The 14842-nt window shown below is 34.7% G+C and overlaps 1 protein-coding gene across 2 annotated transcripts; it reads left to right on the top strand.

The window, feature by feature from the left end:
* Window positions 1–3467: 3467 nt before the first annotated feature.
* LOC18054980 (chaperone protein DnaJ) lies at window positions 3468–13830 on the top strand. 2 transcript variants are annotated; one of them, XM_024192430.1, is made up of 12 exons: window positions 3468–3814; window positions 4196–4264; window positions 4545–4640; window positions 4798–4922; window positions 6292–6487; window positions 7787–7962; window positions 8644–8679; window positions 10019–10148; window positions 10905–11065; window positions 11994–12076; window positions 12202–12304; window positions 13397–13830. In XM_024192430.1, the coding sequence occupies exons 1-12, from the start codon at window positions 3602–3604 to the stop codon at window positions 13584–13586; spliced, it is 1578 nt and encodes a 525-aa protein (XP_024048198.1). In that variant the 5' UTR covers window positions 3468–3601; the 3' UTR covers window positions 13587–13830. The 2 variants fall into 2 exon arrangements, with proteins under 2 accessions (XP_024048198.1, XP_006451589.1); XM_006451526.2 differs by lacking the exon at window positions 8644–8679.
* The last annotated feature ends 1012 nt before the right edge of the window (window positions 13831–14842 follow it).

Below are 14842 nucleotides of genomic sequence, written 5' to 3'. Positions count from 1 at the left end.
AATGGTTGGTCATGCCCTTTGGTCTGACTAATGCCAAGAGCACTTTTATGAGACTTATGAATCATGTTTTGCAAGCTTTTATTGGTAAGTTTGTTGTTGTTTATTTTGATGATATCCTCATTTATAGCAAAAACATAAACGATCATATAGTACATTTGAAATATGTTTTAAATGTGCTTAAAAAAGAAAAGTTGTTTGTAAATATGAAGAAGTGTACCTTTTGCACCAATAAACTTGTGTTTCTAGGATTTGTTGTGAGTGCACAGGGTATACAAGTTAATGAAGAGAAGGTACATGCAATTTAAGATTAGTCGAGTCCCATAAGTGTAAGTAATGTAAGAAGTTTTCATGGGCTTGCTATTTTCTACTGACGATTTGTGAAATACTTTAGCACATTAGCTGCACTACTTACTGAAGTAATAAAAAAAAGATGTTAGATTCAAGGCGGAGAAAAGCAAGAGAAGGTGTTTCAAACAATCAAGTAAAAGCTAACTAATGCTCCCTTATTGGCCTTGCCTAACTTTAATAAAATGTTTGAAATTGAATGTGATGCCTCATGTATTAGTATTAGCGCAGTCCTAATGCAGAAAGGACGACCAATTGCTTACTTTAGTGAGAAATTAAGTGGGGCGGCTTTAAACTACCCTACTTATGAGAAGGAGTTGTATGCGTTGCTTTGAGTGTTAGAAACGTGGCAGCACTACCTATGGCCTAAGGAGTTCATGATTCACACTAATCATGAGTCCTTGAAACACCTTAAAGGCTAACACAAACTGAACAAGAGGCATGCTTTATGGGTAGAATTCATAGAGACATTTTCATATGTCATTCGTTACAAGTAAGGTAAGGAAAACATTGTTACAGATGCGCTTCCCACAAGGTATGTCTTAATCTCAATACTTAATGCTAAATTGCTTGATTTTGAACATATTAAGGAATTTTATGCTGATAACCATGAATTTTAGTGTTGAATACCAAGCTTGTGAAAAGACCACAATTGGTAAATACTTTAAGCATGATGGCTACTTATTTCGAGAAAATAAACTATGTGTGCCTAATTATTCTTCGAGAGATTTGTTAGTGAGAGAATCCCTTGGAGGAGGGTTGATAGGCCATTTTAGAGTTGTAAGACTTTGGCAATTTTGCAGGAACACTTTTATTGGCCATATATGAAACGAGATGTCGAGAGACTTTGTGATAGATGTGTCACCTGTAAATAAGCCAAATCCAAAGTGCAGCCCTATGGCTTATACACCTTGTTACCAATACCTACAGTGCCTTGGACTGATGTTTTGATGGATTTTGTACTAGGGTTGCCTACGTTTAAATGAGGGAAAGACTCATTTTTTTATGGTTGTGGATAGATTTTCAAAGATGACACATTTTATTTCATGCCACAAAATATGTGATGCTTCTAATGTCGCTGACCTACGATTTAGGGAGATTGTGAGGTTGCATGGTATGCCCAGGACAATTGTTTCTGACAAGGATGCTAAACTTTTAAGTTACTTTTGGAAAACATTATAGGCTAAGTTAGGAACTAAATTATTGTTTTTAACTACTTTTCACCCTCAAAGTAATGGTGAAACTGAAGTTGGTCAAACATAAATTATGAATACTTTATCTACTCTATTGCGAGCTATCATTAAAAATAATATCAAAACTTGGGAAGATTATTTACCACATGTTGAGTTTGCTTATAATTGTTTTGTTCATTCGGCTACTAATGAAATTGTTTATGATTTTAATCATTTAACCCTATTGGATTTAACTCTATTACTTGTTTCTGAGCGTGTTAAACTTAGATGGCAAGAAAAAGGCTGAAATTGTTAAATAAATACACGAGAGGGCAAAGTTCAACATCGAGTGGAGAACTAAGCAATATGCTAAACAAGCCAACAAAGGGCGACATAAGCTAGTCTTTGAACCCGACGATTGGGTGTGGTTACTCATGTGCAAGGAACAATTTCCGGAATGAAGGAAATCTAAGTTATTACATTGAGGGGATGGTCCTTTCCAAGTTTTGGAATGGATCAATGACAATGCATACAGGCTGGAATTGCCTGGTGGGTACAACGTAAGTGGTACTTTTAATGTTTCTGATTTGAGTCATTTTGATACAAGTGATAACTTGAGGACAAATCTTATTGAAGAGGAGGGGAATGATACGATTGATGAAAAAACTATCACAAGCATGTGGGATGAGGCATATTCAGATCCTATTCAAGTTCCCGTCGGACCTGTCACAAGAGGTCGAGTAAAGGCATAACTTAAGGACAAATCATATTGAAGAGGAGGGGAATGATGAGATTGAGGACAAAACTATCACAAGCACATGGAATGAGGCATATTCAGATCCTATTCAATTTCCTGTCGGACTTGTCACAAGAGGTTGAGTAAAGAAATTCAAAGAAGCGTTTAATGGGTTAATTCAAGCAACTTGGGCTCAATCAAATTCGTGGAGGCCCGTTGAAGGGATTGCACATGATAAATGTATAATTCAGGCTCTTAAAGTTTCCAAATAATCGCTTTCATGAAATAAGAAGTTGGCTTGCACATTATGGCGGGAAAGTATATTATTTTCATTTTTCGGATACTTTCTCGTTTCTTGAGGAGGCTATTAAAAAAAATTAGTTATTTTGATTTTAATCGCCTAGTTTCCATTTTAATTGATGTAAGGCATTTAAGTCGATTAGGATTCTGATTTGATTTAGATTCTTTTCTATTCGTTTAGATTAGAATCCTGATTTGATTTAAATTCTTTCATATTCGCTTAGATTAGGATACTAATTTGATTTATATTCTTTCCTATTTGTTTATATTCAGATTTCAATTTAATTTTTGTTTAGGATTTACTTCCAAAAATTCTTGTAACCAACCATATATAATGTACTCGCATTTAATAAAAAAAGAAGATCAATTTTGATGTAATTGGTGAGAAATTTAATTCTCTTTAGTTCTTATACAAACTCTTTGAACTTATCGGATTTCCATGGCGTTCAAACTCTTTACTTATCAATTAGATCATCCATAGTTGATTGTGGTGTCCTCACATACCAAGGTTCGTGTTTTCAATAAGTATTGGGTCGCGGTTCCATTCAATTCTAGATCTTGGGGACTAAATTAATTAGGGCCGCATCAGTTATTGACGGGATTCGTATCAATTCATTAAATGAATAATTCACCTAACCACAAACTAAAATAACAGTACATTAACTATTCATTAGTGATTTTGAGAGTGTGGAGTGAGTTTTTATTGTATGGAGTTAAAAAGTGTGAGAGTAAAGAATATATTGGGAGTGAATTGTGTTTATTTTATATTTTTTAAGAGATATTTTAAATAATATACCATTAAAAAGATAAATTTATATAATTTTCAAACATGAGGTATACCTTATTTTTGGTATCTTTAATTAAAAACGCCTATGGTAAAAACTATTTTTAATTTTCAAATCAAACTCTAAAACGGCACAGGAAGTCTGTCGTTTCTGGCCTCCTTACGCGCTGATGGTGGCTAAATTTCGTTTCTGGCATATATGCACAAAAACTTCATTATCTCCTACTCCTTTTTTTTCCTGTTAACGCCCCCAACTTATGAAGTATGCCCGTTATTGCTAGTCCATCTTATGTCAATCTGAAGCTTCATCTAAGTACGAGTTTCAGCTTCAAATGGAATTATTGTTCTGGCAATAATCGGAGTCATCGAAGGGGAATGATCAGGGCCGCTGGTACAGATTACTATTCCACTTTGAATGTTCGTCAGAATGCCACGTTGCAGGAGATCAAGACCTCTTACAGAAAGCTTGCTCGTAAGGTCTGTAAACTTGCTCCTTTATTATTTAATTAATTGTTATTATTTCTTACTTTTCTTAATCTAATTTTTTATTCGTTCTGTGGTTCGAAATATTTAACCTAGTAAAAATAAAATTTAATCTTACTTTCATTAAAAATAATTTTTTTTTGATGTTCCCTAATTTGTTGCCAAAACTGACTCTCCTAATTTTGTTTTTAATTAAATTTAGTGCTATAATCCAATTTTTTTTGTTTTTGTTTTTTGAGATAAAGATATCAGTATAAATACATTTTTAGGTAATTTTTATGCTTTGAATCAATTGATGTGAATCACTTGACAATATAACGGCACCAGCTATAATCTTTTTGATTTTGTTAATGTCTTCTTGTTTTGATTATGCAGTATCATCCGGATATCAACAAGAGTCCTGGAGCTGAAGAGAAGTTCAAAGAGATAAGTTCTGCGTATGAGGTAGCTGTTCTTCACATGAATTTTAAAAAACATTTTTCTTGATCATTTATCTTTCTGCCCAACCTAGTAATTTTTTCCAGATACTGTAAAAGTGGTAACTTTCTATTTTTTGTTGATTTATTTTTCTGTATTGTCTCTAGGCAGTTTTTCTGTATTAGTAACATGGTTTCTCATTGGTGATGGGAATCAAATTACCAAATTAGTTAGCTTGTAATATTGGCTTGCTTCCAAATCATCAGCATTCTCTCTCATTTTATTTGTTAATGAAGCAATTGTGTAGGTCCTTTCAGATGATGAGAAAAGATCTGTATATGATCGCTTTGGTGAGGCAGGTATAACTGGAGAATATGATGGATTGAGCAACACTTCACAGGGGGTATGATCACCTTCCAAATTAGCCAAGTTAGCGAATTTTTGGTTGTCTTTTGAATGTAGCCTTTTTACTCTGACCATTCTTCCGCTTTCCTTTTCTTCATTAAGTATCTGCTCATGCATGTTTATGCATTTTTGACATTATCAAATTTTTTGTTTAGGTGGATCCTTTTGAATTATATAGTGCATTCTTTGGTGGTTCAGATGGGCTCTTTGGAGGAGTGGGTGAGGCCGGAGGCATTAACTTCAATTTTGGAAACAAAGGAAATTTTGGTCTTGACATTCGGTAACTATCTACTAGACTTTTATCATTGACTAGGTACCTTAGGTACCTTTGAAAATGGTCCATCTTTATCATTGTGTCGATTGGTGTCCAGAAAAGTACAGTCTCTAGAATTTTACTCACTAGATATCTGTCAGTTATTTTGCTCACTCGGTCTCCCAAATAAATTGGTATTAATCTTCAATCACCATGCCTCAATATCTGTTATGAAAGGTTGAATCACATTAGTATTTAGTTACGTAGGATGATTCACTACGCTTCATCTTTTTTGAACTGAAGTAGTATTTCCTTGCTATTGTATCGCTGTCCATTTATACTTTCAAATGGATAACACTAATGTTGGTTTTGCTTGCTGTGAACTTCTACTTAATTTGTTTTTGCTTTGTAATGGATCGAATGTAAATTCACATTAACTTACCATCAAAATTTACTCAGTGCAGCGAGTGAAGTGACAAACTTACATGCTCTTGTCCAGAACTGAGAAATTTTTTTTTTTAATTGTTATTATCCAATTTGGGAATTTAAAATGAGCTAGTTTGTTATAATTTCGTGGCTAACAAGGAAATTTTGATTTCCTTTCATGAGTTCATCATAATTTAGTTTAAGATGTTTAGATTATTATTTTTATCTTTGATAAAGTCTATCTATCTAAGATTAAGCTTATCTTAGGCTAGGATTCTCATTCCTAAGCCTATAAGTAGGTAGACTTGCTAAATTATTGAAATAATGGAAATGGTATTTCTCTCCGTTATCTTCTCTTGTTTCTCATCTCTCTCTATAAACTTCCCTCTTTTTTCTCTTTTTCTCTTCCTCTTTTCTCCTAGTCAGTCCTACATTTATTTTAACATTGATGGTAATTTTTATTTTAACAAATATGGTTTCTTTGTATGAATAAAATAAAGACAGAAGGTGAAAATCTATATATCTCTATTTCTAGCTGGAGGCTTTGATAATTGTTAAAACGCATCCTTAGTTTAATCAAACTAATTTTCCTATCTTGCCATTATTCTGTTTTCCTACATTCAAGTTACTATATAATGTTTGGAAAACATGATGCAAAATCTTTAAGAACTGGGTCATCACATAAAATAAATTCCCAAGTGGGTGAGGGCCTCCGTTCTATCTACTTAATGTTTTTGTGGCCAAAGAAAATGCGTTGGTGCTTTTAGCATTTAACCTTCAATAGCTTCTACATTGTATATTCTCTAAAATGACCACTCATGAAATTTTAGAAAGTAGGTGTTCTACAATCACAACTTTCAGGCAACGTATTTCTTCCCGCATTTAACAGCGTATTATTGTCTTTTTGAGTGTACAGTTTGTGTTCTTTTAATTTTGAATTTTTTTTTTGTGGTCTTCTTTTGTATTGTAGGTATGACCTGCATTTGAGCTTTGAAGAATCAATTTTTGGAGGACAGCGTGGGATTGAAGTTTCTTGTTTTGAAACATGTGATAGTTGTGGTGGAACTGGTGCCAAATCTAGTAATTGCATACAATCATGTAAAGCTTGTTGGGGTAGAGGAGGAGTACTGAAAACTCAGAGAACACCATTTGGATTAATCTCACAGGTAATTTTTCACAGCAGATCATGGTAGTTGCTGTTAAAGTTTTGTTGTTCTGCAAGTTGTAATCTCTGGAGCTCATAAGTAGAACAGGTAGTTGACCTATATCTTTCCACCACTTCTTTTTTTTTTTTTTTTTTCGGTTAAAGTCTCTTTTTACTGCTGGATGAGAATGCACATTTTACTTCCTATAGGAGAGAGGCATTTATGCTGTTGGGTTTGAATTAGAACTGGTGACATTTTATTAAACTTTTTATTTGATGTAGCTTAGGCATAGTAGTTGATAAGTAGACAAAGTTGTACCTCAAATGGAACTTGGATCTAGGCCAAAATGGTGGTATTATGAATTTTGATTATCTTTTACTTTCAAGCAATTAAACTGTGGAATTAATGAACTTGGAGGCCTACTGTTTGAATAGCGGGAGGCTAACAAAAAAATGTTATAAGAAGAGAAAATCCTTGCTTAGGTTTATGAGAGTACTTGGTTCATCTAGCACCTTAAGCTTGTGTTCGTAGGCCCACCTTAGAAGTTATTTAGCTATTGCGGCCTTCTTTAACCATGCTGCACTGATCGTATTCTCAAGTGGTGCATTATTTGGGCGAATTACTCGTCAGGAGTTATTCGGATAGAAAGAGGATAAAATTAAATGGCAAAATAATAGAAGAACCTGGTAACCGGAAGAAATATAGAAAAGTCAGTGAGGGGAGAATGAGAAATGACAAAAGAAATTTAGGGAAAAAACATGTTCTTAATTAGTCATCAAAGTCTAGTTGATATACAAAGCCCTATTTGTAATGGCCAAATCCAAAAGAAAACATGAATTCAAAATCTTAGGAAATCTACTTTCTAACATGAATATAGAAAACCCACTCAATTAAGAAATACATGAAAATTGCTAAACCTGAAAAATCTAAATGATGTTCATCTTCCTCTGCATTGTGACTCCACAATTTAATAAGTTTCTCCCACTATTTCTTCAATTAATTCCCCCATTTCTTCTGGTCTCCCCCCCCCCCCCCCCAAATCCTCATAAATTTTATAATCTATCCTGCTTCTGCATGAAAACTTACTTCATAGTGTCAGATGTGAGTGAGCAGGGAAAGTAACATTTCATGTGCATATATTTTTTATGAGTTGCTTAATGTTTTTGCTTGCCAACTGATTGTAATTTGTATGTCTATTTAAAATATCGTCTTGGCAACAAGAAAAATGCATGTTATGTAGGACGTCCAAAAGATCTCCTACTCTCTTATTTGTTTTATGTTTACTTCCTGTTTATGGGTGATACTTTATATGATTTATAGGTATCTACATGCTCTAAGTGTGGTGGTGATGGTAAGATAATAATTGATCATTGCCGAAGATGTGGTGGTAATGGTGAAGTACAGTCAAAAAGAAGTATGAAAGTGGTTATCCCACCTGGTGTTAGTAACGGAGCCACCATGCAAATTCGAGGAGAGGGAAATTTTGATAGGAGAAGGTGCGTACAACGAATGTAGAGTTTCTGAATGTTATTCATTCTGCTTTTTTATATTTAAGCTTGTTTTGTTGATCCAATCTTTTTATTTGGATTTTTTAACTTCATTAATAATCAAATTCCAAATTCCCCACATGGACAAATATCCTGCTTGGCTGGAATATGAAAAATTTGAAAGAACTAAGCCTGATTGGCTAGTCATATGAACAAAGAACTTGAATCAATGATCCAAGGACATGAAAATATATCTCTAGAGGAACTTGTGGCAGTGGGGTTACGTGCCGTCTGATCTAAGGAGCACGACGGAGGCTGGAGGTGTGCGGTCAGATCCCTCAAGTTGATTTGCAAACCTTTCTAGTCTTTCTATTTTATCTTTAGTGAGCCCTTCATTTTCTGCTGGGCCCACCTATGATAGTTGGTAAGCACTTAATGTCCTTGTAATGGTCTAACTCAAGCCACAAATTGGAAGCATGTCGTGCTTCGTTATTGTCAAGCTTCCTTGGTGGTCATGAATACAACCCTTTCCAACTCATATAGTTGAGTTGTTGTTTCCACCTTAAAATAAGTTTTAGAAATGGCTTCCATGTCTCATTGGCAGTTGTTTGGCTAGTCTTTGATTGCATGGAATTTATGAACCCAAGACATAATCATTGAGTTCTCCTCATACCCAGTTTCATTCTTCAGATCGGTTGAATCAGGTTCAGGAATCGTGGCAGTAAGGTAACCCATCCATCTTTTTCTTTTGATATAGAGTTTCACAGATTGGGACGACTTTAAAATTTATGACTTGTGAGTTGTAATTTGAAGGCTAAGGTTATCATTTTGAAGGTTCAATGGTGCATGGTTTTGTGGATTAGTGGTGATGACATGCTGCTGGTGTTATTTTTCTTGGATTGATGATGATGGCATGCTGCTGCAAGAAAAAATAAGTTGGGAAAAGGACTTTGTAGCTATTACAGCTGCTTTGAAAGAGGCAAATGGCTGAAGGGTAGAAAGGATGTGGCTGTTTAGGCACTTCAGCTCGTAATTAGCAATGAAGGCTGAGGCTGGCTAGTAATTATGGTGCTCTGATACCATGACAAAAAATGGAAAGATAAATTTATTGTAGATGAGAATAGGTAATTATCAACATATAAAAGCACCCCTTTTCCACTCCCCTACAAATAGGCTATAGTGAAATCTTTTCAAATCCATCAGACTGCAATGTAAGTCTGCCGGTTCAAACCTAGGCGTTTACTCTTTTTATTTTTAATTTTTTTATCTACATCACACACCCAACCCATAACCACATAAAAACATAAAATAAATAATTCCTCCTCCAAGTTTGGTGTGACAGGAGATTGATATCTAGACTTCTTGCTTGTCCCCTTAATTGGGAACACAAGCTAGTTATTTGTCCAATGTAAATTCAATTTAATTCAAATAAGCCATATCTTCTGCAAAGTCAAAGATGCATGTGGAAGTTTTCCCTTTTCATTATTGAGTTAAGAATTTATACTTTTTATCCTGATTCTTTAACTGTGATATTAATCTCTTTGAGTGGTTCGTTTTGGTTTTCTTCCTTATGATGTTGTTTTTATTTGTTTGGTAACCTTGACAGTCTGTGTATTTTTTCAAAACTGAAAAATAAGATACACCTAGAAAAGGATGGACAGGAATAGTCCTACCTCTCAAACAGAATAGAAACTACTATGATTCCAGGAAGTGGTATGCAAAAGATTCATGCAGATACTACCCAGATAGCTTATGATCCTTCTTGTGGGATCTTTATTTAATTAATCTGTTTGCCATATAAATGACTGGATGAAACTCTTGAATGATTTATGTTGGTTGGTTTTCTTTGGTACTTTTAAATGATATATATTTCTCATTTATTAACTTATTTTTGCAGTCTCATTGAAAATTTTTGTTGTCTTTGGGGACTATGTAATCTTCCCCTAATTGGCAGTTACGTTTCAGAATCTGCAATACCATCTCTTACTTATATATTTTGGCTTGATGTTGCTTAATAACTGTGAACAGACTAATTAAAGCAATTCATGCGTTTTTTCTCCGCCAGGAGTTTAGCTGGTGATCTCTTTGTAGCCCTCCATGTGGATGAAAAGCAGGGAATTCATAGGGATGGCCTAAATCTTTTCTCAAAGATTAGTGTAGATTATACTGAGGCAATTTTAGGGACTTCAATGGAGGTTGGTTATCGCTGAAGCAGAAAACTTTTGACATATATCTTATTAGATTACACTATTCTGTGTTTATTCTCTGTTATGAACATCCTAACTTCTCATCTGCGCTCCTAGTATGTTTTGAGAGTAAATTGTCTCATTAGTTATCTGGTTATTCAATTCAGGCCTTTCCTCTGATGTGGTTTCATACTGCTGTAACATGTGTATATATTCTTACATGCGCATTTGCACACTTATGAACACATAGACACTTGTAAGTAGGAATGAAAGTGTCCAGGACATTATGGGTGAACTTCTCCAATTTGAATGGAAAAATTTGAAGCATCCTAGCTGATTCATGAAGTTGAATTGTTAATTTATCTGCAGATAGATGGATGCAATGGTAGTCAACCTGTAATGCCATTTTGGATAAGTTTTGGTTCAATTAGTAGAGTTAAGTACAAAATCTTGGGAATTGAAAAAACAGTTGAACTCTGCTATTCTTGTATAGTTTTACAGTCTTTTTGTTTCTTCTTTCTGTGTACTCGTAAATATATATTCCACAGTGGCATCATAATATTTTTTTGTTTCTTTGCTAGAGTTCTTAAATATTCCACAGTGGCATCAGAATGGTTTTGCATATTTTCCTCAATTCTCTCCTATTCATGTCTCTAAAATGCTTTTTCAGATAGAGAAGCTGTGGTTTTATTACCATTAGAGATCTACTGCTGATGGTATTTTTGTGCCTTTATAATTCCATTAAAGATCTTGAAATAAATTCAGGTTGAAACTGTTGAAGGAATGAAAGATCTACGAATTCCTTCTGGAGTTCAACCTGGAGATACAGTAAAATTGCAGCAGATGGGGGTTCCAGACATTAATAATCCTTCTGTTCGTGGTGATCATCTCTTTATTGTGAATGTTCTGATCCCAAAAGATATCAGGTTTGAATTCTTTTTAGCAAGTTCAATTTTTTAGTACAGAAATTCTCTGAAATTATCTAAATATATTTTACTGGATCACTTGTCTTATATTTATAAAAATAAGGATCGACAAAAATCATTCCTACAATCAATGATTCATATACGTAAGAGCTTATAATGACATTGAAAACATTTTTTAGGAGTGGGCTTTGTTTCACTGTTGGCCAGTTTTTGGCTTTTCTAAATTTCTAATTAATTTTAGATTTTTTTTAAAAAAAGAAAAGAATAGGATCCTCTCCTTGTGTTTTCTTCTCTCCTTGCCGCTTGTTGTCAATGAATGGCCAGGATTGAGTTTTGTATTTGATTTTGACAATTAAGCTAGCATTTTTCACTTTATTTACCAATCAAGCCAGCTTTTTTCACCAGATTATAAAGATAAGGAGAGGCAAAGAGGGGGAAAAAAAAACAAGAAGAGGTTCCTTACCTAAAACAATTGGGCCCGTTTTACTGTTTCCTATCCAAAAACAATTAAAAAAAAAAGAGTAAAAAATTCTGATTAATTTAAACTTAAAATTTTATTGATGTAGGTTTGTACATTTCATGTCTTGTTTCACAATCTTTTACAAGATGTCAAGACGATTCTCTAATTTTCACAACATTTTTCCAGTGTTTGAGAAACTTTTCATGATGCATATTACTGTCTTCTTCGTCTGAGACATTAACATTATGTTTAGGGTGTTGGTTCAAGTTGCATCAGTAGGTTGCTGTTAGTGAGTATTTGGCTTAAAACCTTACGGCCAATTTTAGATTTTTTTTTTTTAATTTTAATTTAGTTCTGTGTGGTTAAGAAATTCTCCTTGCCAGCTGAAGTAAAGAAGGTTGTTTACCTTGTGTGGATAATCTGGTTATCATGACAAGTTTCTCATCCTCTATGTTGTCAACATGGCAGTGATCCAGAACGTGCACTTGTAGAGGAAATAGCTTTTCTTAAGTCGCCAGGCAAATGGCATTCAGTATCTACAAACAGCACTGGTACTTTATGCACTTTTAAATAATTGCCGGAACATGTCATTTTACCATTAAGATTGCCTGAAAGGAAAATCGATATTCCTGTTTTAATTTGTATTTGTAATTTTATTTCTGCCTTTTCCTTTCAGAGGCAGCTCAGCGAAAATCTGCCAAAGTTAGAGACTGGAAAATGCATTGCCAGGGTATAAAAAGTGTTGGGTCTTGGTGGAACTCAGTCAAGTGTTTTTTGGGGTATGCATCAGTGACAGTTTTCATTTTTTTCACTTTGACATCTTATGCTTATTACTTTCCATCATTCCTTTCGTCTTGCAATTTGAGAAGTAGCAGAATTTCTATAATTCAGTCTTAAATTTTACTGAAACCCCGGATTTAAAAACTCTCATAACTTTTCTGCTTTCCAAGATATTAGTACCAAACACATTCCTTTAGTTTTTGTTCTAAAAGAATTGTTCCACTATGCTACTTGACACATCACACGTTATTGGATATTGCAAACGCGAATTCATTTCTCTTGTTTTGGTTACTAAATAGTTTCTGGATTTGATAATTTGGAATCAGAAATCAACTATCATATGTTTCTGCTGAAAAAGTGACTTCATGTCACTGGCGCATTTATTGCAATAATGCCCTGGCATAAATCCTTTCATGTTAGAAACATTGAGGAGTGTATAAATGGCAATAAATGCAACCGTGCAGACATCTACACATGCAGAAACACAAATATACTATGGGATACCAGCTGGGGCACGGGCACTCCTTGAAAGTTTCAAACAGTAGACCATTAAGATGATCACCTTTAATATCTAATATTATTTTCAAGTTTGCTCCTATATCTACAAATTTGTAACGCCACTTCACACAATGCATATAATTTTCAAATAGCTTATTTCGATATTCAGATAATTTGACTTGGAATTTTCTATGGAACATTTCTACACATTGTACTGACAACACCATATTTTACTTAATTCTTTGTCTTCTAAACATCCAATTAATACTGTGCCTAGGTATCATTTTTTGAAGGCACTATATGAAGTTTGCACTTGTCAACTAATTCACACATTCACATAACTAACGTGTTTTGTTAGAATAAGATGGTTGAAGTGTCCCTTAGGCAACAGATATTGTAGAAGTATCATCTTTTGATGCATTAGATTCATGATATGTTGGGCTTAAAGATTGACCATTAATTAATCAACATTCAATACCACACCCAGGCGCTAAGCTTTCAGGCAACTTGATCTTTAATTGCTGTCTTAAAAATCTATTAACCTTGTGCTTATGTCATATGTCTGACCCTTTTGATTGTGGCCTGATTTGCAGGCAAAGGCAGTCTCAAGAAAGGTTTGCATCAGTGGGTGTGGAGTTACCAGCACCTTTGTGGAGTAGCAAGCCAGATTCTTTTCTCATGGCATCAGTTGTTACAGTGTTTATGATAACTTCTATCTTTAACACGGTGGGAAAGACAGATAAATGGACATCAGTACGTCAAAGAAATCAAAGAAGACTATAAGAACAGTGCTACAGTGTTTTCTTTAGCCTCGTTTATTTATTGATTTGTTAACTGCTACGCGTACTACACAATGGGACTGCATGTTTTGTGTCGGGTCTTCATATGTCCTTACCTACTAGTCAAGGAAATGTCATCTTTAGTTGAATCGTAGTTGAATCAAACTTTGTAATTTAAAACATGTGTCGAACTCAGTACATTGATGTCTCATAGCCTTGATTGAAACAAGAACGCAGATTATTTCATAGTTCACTGGTATACTCAAACTGCTCTACTGATTTTTTTTTAGAATAAATACACAGATTTCACTACACAAAAACTCTTTCACACATAACAGAACTCCTACACGACGAGGATATTCAAGAGACCTGGAACTCTCCTATATTCACAGAATTATTTTTCACACCCTCTGAAAAATAACAGATGCCTAAAATACTAATACAACTGTTTGACAGTTTATTACAAACCACAAATACAACTGCTTAACAGTTTATTACAACCCAAACTCCTATTAATTGTCCCCAACTGCCCGTGGAAACCGTTTTCCTTCTCTGGTATGTGATATGGACAGGTGGCCTATCGATGCCCCCGCCCAAGGTTTCACCTTGTCCTTAAGGTAGAAATGTGGAAATTGATGCTGAATAACTGAAAATTTTTCCCAAGTAGCTTCAAATAGTGATAAAGCCTTCCATTTAAGTAAGACTTCAATTTCTCCCAAACCTGTTGGACGATTATTACGAACCCCAAGCAACTCTTCCGGTTCAACGATCAACTCTATATCTGCATTTAATTGTTGTGGCAGCAAGGGGGAGGAATTGTTCACACCATGGGCGCGTCGTAATTGAGACACGTGGAAAACGGGATGAACCTCAGAATCAGCAGGTAGAACAAGCTTATAAGCAACTTCCCCTATACGAGCAGCAATCTCAAAGGGCCCATAATATCTTGGAGAAAGTTTTTCATTTCGCCGAGCAGCCAAGGAACGTTGTCGATAAGGTTGAAGTTTAACAAACACTTTATTGCCGATAGCAAACTGCTCATCTCGACGACGCTTGTCTGTTGCAACCTTCATTTTCTGTTGTGCACGGAGCAATTGCATTTTAAGTTCATCCAATTGGGCGTCTCTACTCTCCAACATATCTTCAACAGAAGAAACCGGTCTACTACCAGCTGTGTAACGAATTAGTATTGGGGGTGCTCTCCCATATAAAATTTGAAATGGGCTGTGTTTTGTTGAAGTATGGTATGAAGTATTATAC

This window comes from Citrus clementina, unplaced genomic scaffold, assembly GCF_000493195.1.
Source record: "Citrus clementina cultivar Clemenules unplaced genomic scaffold, Citrus_clementina_v1.0 scaffold_1, whole genome shotgun sequence".
Classification (NCBI taxonomy): domain Eukaryota; kingdom Viridiplantae; phylum Streptophyta; class Magnoliopsida; order Sapindales; family Rutaceae; genus Citrus; species Citrus x clementina.
The sequence above is the reverse complement of the archived record's forward strand: the minus strand, read 5'-3'. Positions and strand labels throughout refer to the sequence as shown.